The following is a 4,820-nucleotide window of genomic DNA, read 5'->3' as shown; positions in this document are numbered from 1 at the left end:
GGGGAACTCACGCAGCGTCAGAAAATAAAACCCTCTCTCTTTTCCTCCGTACCCAAATCTCTAAAAACGGGGGAACAACGGAGCTGATCCAGATTTGCGTCCGATATGACGTAATATCTGAAATGTGGACCCACGGCCCAATCAGAAACGTTGCTATCAGAAACAATGCCCGACTGTTTTGGACGTAATATGGTCGGTGTTTACATTAGCATCGCTAACACTCAGAGCTAACCTGTACTGGAGAGCATGTGTGTGAAGAAGCAGGAAGTAAAAAGGAACTCACCTTGTGGTATAACCGGCAAGAGAGAAAGCCTTTGAGCTCCATACTGTTTCAGAGAGAATCCTTGATAATCCATGATATGGCGTTTCATCACGGCAGTATTTAGTTTAGACAGTAGCTGCCGGGTCCCGCATGAGCTCAGACCCCTCCTCTTTTATTTATTTAAAGCTTTATACCCAGAATCAGCACTTTAGAAACAGGAAGTGAAATAGAGGGATATGATGCATGACTAGAATGGGTGATCTGTTTGGTATTTTGAGCAAAACACTTCATAGACATGTTTTTATATATCTGAGACCTATGCTATTGCCTAAAAATAGCATGATAGGTGACCTTTAAGTTGGCGTTTTAACTCTGGGAGGTCGATTAGAGTTTTTCTTACTCTTACAAGGATATCTCCGGAACGGAATATAGTTTAGTTTTATCGTCAAAGGCTGAACAAAGCTCAGCTCCAGACCTTTTTAAACACTTTGCAAGGCGTTCGTACCAATTTCAGAAGATTTACAAGCTGTCTTAGGAAAACAGTGTTTTTTTAGAGGCTTCATGAAGCTTATAAACAGACAATGGATGTTACTGGATGTATTTTATGATTATTTATCCGTGTTGAAAGCAGTTTTAGGCGTTAGATAAAGAGTTTAGATATCATCTTCAATCCCATGATGCATTGCATTGAGTCTTTCTGACGAATCAGGGCTTTTTTCTGATGCAATGACTGTTGAAATATTTATTCAGAGGTGCGCTGTCTGGAGACAGATGGACAAACAGCTGATTTTGCGACATTGTTTATTTCATTTTTACTTAAAAAATATGGCGCAAGATGCAGATATGGTTAAGGGGAAACCCTCACACACTTATTTTGCAAATTAAACATGATTAATAAAACAAAACAGAACTGATCAAGCTGAGGATTTGCTGAAGGGGACCACGGCCCAGGGGGTGAACTGGGACCTCTCCCAGTAGCAGTCCACACTCCATATTTAGGTCTGGTCGGGGGGGACTTGAACCAGCAACCCTACGGCTCACAGTCCAAACCCCTACCGACTGAGCCACTATAATAGACAGGGGCTCACATAACTGGTACGCATGCGCGGCAAACATCTGAAATGCGTACCGTCACTTGTGTCACCCGCGCACACACTGGAGAACTGCGCAAAATCAGCTCGCAGTTCACTAGCACCCCGTCCCCCGTCGACGTTCGCGACACAGAGGGTTTCATCACATAACTTTGCGTGGGGCCACAAGTTGGAGTAGCAAACACTGTCTCCTGGCACTCATCTGAGTACCTCACTAAGAAAGTTATATGCACCCCTGATAATAGACTAACATACAACTACTAAAGAAATGTAAAGCACAGGATGTATACATTAAAAAGTGGGAAACGTAGTTGTCTTGTTGTTAACAATTTTTATGCAATGAGGTCAAGTTTGAGTAAAATGTGTACAAATTGTTCAGGGTTATCTAAGGGAAAGCTTAATTGAACTCTGTTTCTACCTTTTTAATTTGTTACCTGCTGTCTGATCGCTTTAACTTTTGGATGCATGGTATTCAGACTATAATGATAAATTCCTACTGACCCTGAACCCCCCTCTGATGTCCTTCAGGACCATCGTTCCCTGGAGGACGTTTCGTCAGGCGCTCCACGAGTTTCACCCCATCAGCTCGGGGTTGGAGGCGATGGCTCTCAAGTCCACCATCGATCTGACGTGCAACGACTACATCTCCGTGTTCGAGTTTGACATCTTCACACGCCTTTTCCAGGTAAACACTTTGAACCCCTCACCGATAATCTGTAACAAAATGTTTATCTATTTCAGCACTGAATCCATTCTTCCTGTCACATTTATACATGTATACATTTTTTGAAATGACTAAATTGGTAAAAAAACTGCAGACTTCTGGACATCCTAAAATAGGAATTGGGCATTATAGCTTTTCTGTGTGTGTGTGTGTGTGTAGCCATGGTCGTCTCTTTTGAGGAACTGGAACAGTCTGGCGGTCACACACCCCGGGTACATGGCCTTCCTGACGTACGACGAGGTGAAGGCTCGTCTGCACAGATTCATACACAAACCCGGCAGGTGAGACACAAATATCATATTCTATTATTACGACATAAAACACGTGAGTAAATACCCCACTGGTGACTTTAAAAACTGTGGTTGCTAACAAGTGTCTAAATGAGATGACTGAACGTCATCACGCCCAACATTAGCCTTTAGCTTAGCGGTGGTGACGTGAAGTCATGTGACCGTGCTGTAGTTCCTTTATAGCCCAACATTAGCCACCTTTAGCTTAGCGGTGGTGACGTGAAGTCATGTGACCGTGCTGTAGTTCCTTTATAGCCCAACATTAGCCTCCTTTAGCTTAGCGGTGGTGACGTGAAGTCATGTGACCGTGCTGTAGTTCCTTTATAGCCCAACATTAGCTTTTTACTTCAGAAATCACAACGTGGTGTTAATATCTGGAGATTATCCTGCTGATCTTAACTTGTAGGTATTGTTTGTAATGTGTTTTTCTCGTCTCCTCCCTCAGCTACATCTTCAGGCTGAGCTGCACTCGGCTCGGTCAGTGGGCGATCGGCTACGTGACGGCGGACGGGAACATCCTGCAGACGATCCCTCACAACAAACCCCTGTTCCAGGCTCTCATCGACGGATACAGAGAGGGATTGTGAGTCCGACTGCAGCACAGAGACAATTTAGCAAGTCTCACATTATAGGACACATCAGTACACTAATGATGGGTCCAAACATATATGAGAGTGCCACAATGACTCCGGAAAGCTGTGTTGTTTGTTAATATCTTAGGGAATCCTGCAGATGAAACTTTACCAGAAAAACAAATAGAATATTCTGCACGAGGGAAAACTCTGACGTTAAAGCGATGAATGCATGTTAAAAATAATAAGAAAGAAACTTAAAAAGGGGAAGGTGTGTCAGGGACCAACATCAAGGTTAGATTAAACTGGAAGTGCCACGTGCGCAGTTTTGTGAGGACTCTTAATCCGATTGCAAAGTATTATTTGATGATGTCATCCTCTACAGGTGTAATGCATGTGGTGTTAGAGGGTTTATCCAGCTTTGCAAAGGGAAGTAATGTGGGCCTTAAAGAAAGAAAACAGACCTTTAACTATTAGATTTGTCTTGCAAATGAAGAACTGAGTATTCTGAAATGCTTCTCTCAGTTTATATAATATATTATATACAGTATATATTTTATGTATTTTATATATTTGTGTGTGTTCTCCAGCTATCTGTTCCCCGACGGTCGAGCTCAGAACCCGGACCTGACGGGTCTCTGTGAGCCGTCTCCACAGGACCACATCAAAGTTACTCAGGTTTGTGGACCTTAACTAAGTACTTTACTTAAGTTCAATTTAAAGATCTTGTACTTTATGTTTAGTATTTTAATGTCCTTCTAATTCATACCTGCACTGTACGTTTATGGAGCTTTTATTTTTGAAAAACAAGCCTCCTTCTGAGTATCATTGTGCTGAAATGTGCAACATCCATATAGTAAATGTTAACAACCAATACTTTCAAAATAAAACGCCTCCTCTCCCTCTCCCTCTGCAGGAACAGTACGAGCTTTACTGTGAAATGGGTTCCACGTTCCAGCTCTGTAAGATCTGCGCAGAAAATGACAAGGACGTGAAGATCGAGCCGTGCAGACACTTGATGTGCACTTCCTGTCTCACCGCCTGGCAGGTGAGAACACATTCAAGATTTCAAGGCTTTTATTGTCATTTGTACAAAGCTACAGTGTAGATAGGGCAGAGAGGGAACAAGTACACACATCCTTGACTCAGGTAGAAGTACAGATACTCATGTTTAAAAATACTCTGGTGAAAGTAGAAGTACTGACTAAACTTCTTTACTCAAGTCAAAGTAAAGAGGCTTTGAAATGTACTTCAGTAAAAAGTACCCATAACTAGCAGCTGTTTTAAAGAGTACCTGACCTCCCTTTATATTAATAGAACAATAATGTCATTGTTAGCTAATGAATGTTTCCATGGTGAACAACGGCAACATGACAACGTTTCCATTGGTCCCTCTTCTTTAGAGAAGACCAGGAAATGATGGATACACGGATCGTGTTCAAATCAATAGGCACGCAATGACTCTAAATAATAATGATCACGCCACCAAACACACATTCAGACTAAAGGAACCAGCCTGTTTGGGAAATGAGAGAAGTAGAAAGTACAGGTATTTGAGTTCAACATGTAAGAAGTAGAAAGTACAGGTATTTGAGTTCAACATGTAAGAAGTAGAAAGTACAGGTATTTGGGTTCAACATGACATGTAAGAAGTAGAAAGTACAGGTATTTGTGTTCAACATGTGAGAAGTAGAAAGTACAGGTATTTGTGTTCAACATGTAAGAAGTAGAAAGTAAAAAGTCGTCAGAAGAATAAGTAGTGGAGTAAAGTACTGATACCAGAAAAATGTACTTAACTACAGTAACTAAGTATTTGTACTCCACTACTACTACTTCCCACCTCTGAAATATATCAATGACAATTTACAATCTGAGGTCACA

General features: G+C 41.6%; 1 protein-coding gene across 1 annotated transcript; it reads left to right on the top strand.

The window, feature by feature from the left end:
- Window positions 1–1,870: 1,870 nt before the first annotated feature.
- LOC104944200 (E3 ubiquitin-protein ligase CBL-like) lies at window positions 1,871–3,987 on the top strand (the record flags this gene model as incomplete). Its single annotated transcript, XM_010769705.1, has 5 exons — window positions 1,871–2,038; window positions 2,237–2,358; window positions 2,813–2,950; window positions 3,530–3,617; window positions 3,856–3,987. Coding segments are annotated over exons 1-5 (648 nt in total), but the record flags the coding sequence as incomplete, so codon positions are not given.
- Between the last annotated feature and the right edge of the window lie 833 nt (window positions 3,988–4,820).

Source organism: Notothenia coriiceps, unplaced genomic scaffold (genome assembly GCF_000735185.1).
Source record: "Notothenia coriiceps isolate Sejong01 unplaced genomic scaffold, NC01 NC01_scaffold00007660, whole genome shotgun sequence".
Classification (NCBI taxonomy): Eukaryota; Metazoa; Chordata; class Actinopteri; order Perciformes; family Nototheniidae; genus Notothenia; species Notothenia coriiceps.
This window is presented reverse-complemented; position numbering and strand designations above follow the sequence as displayed.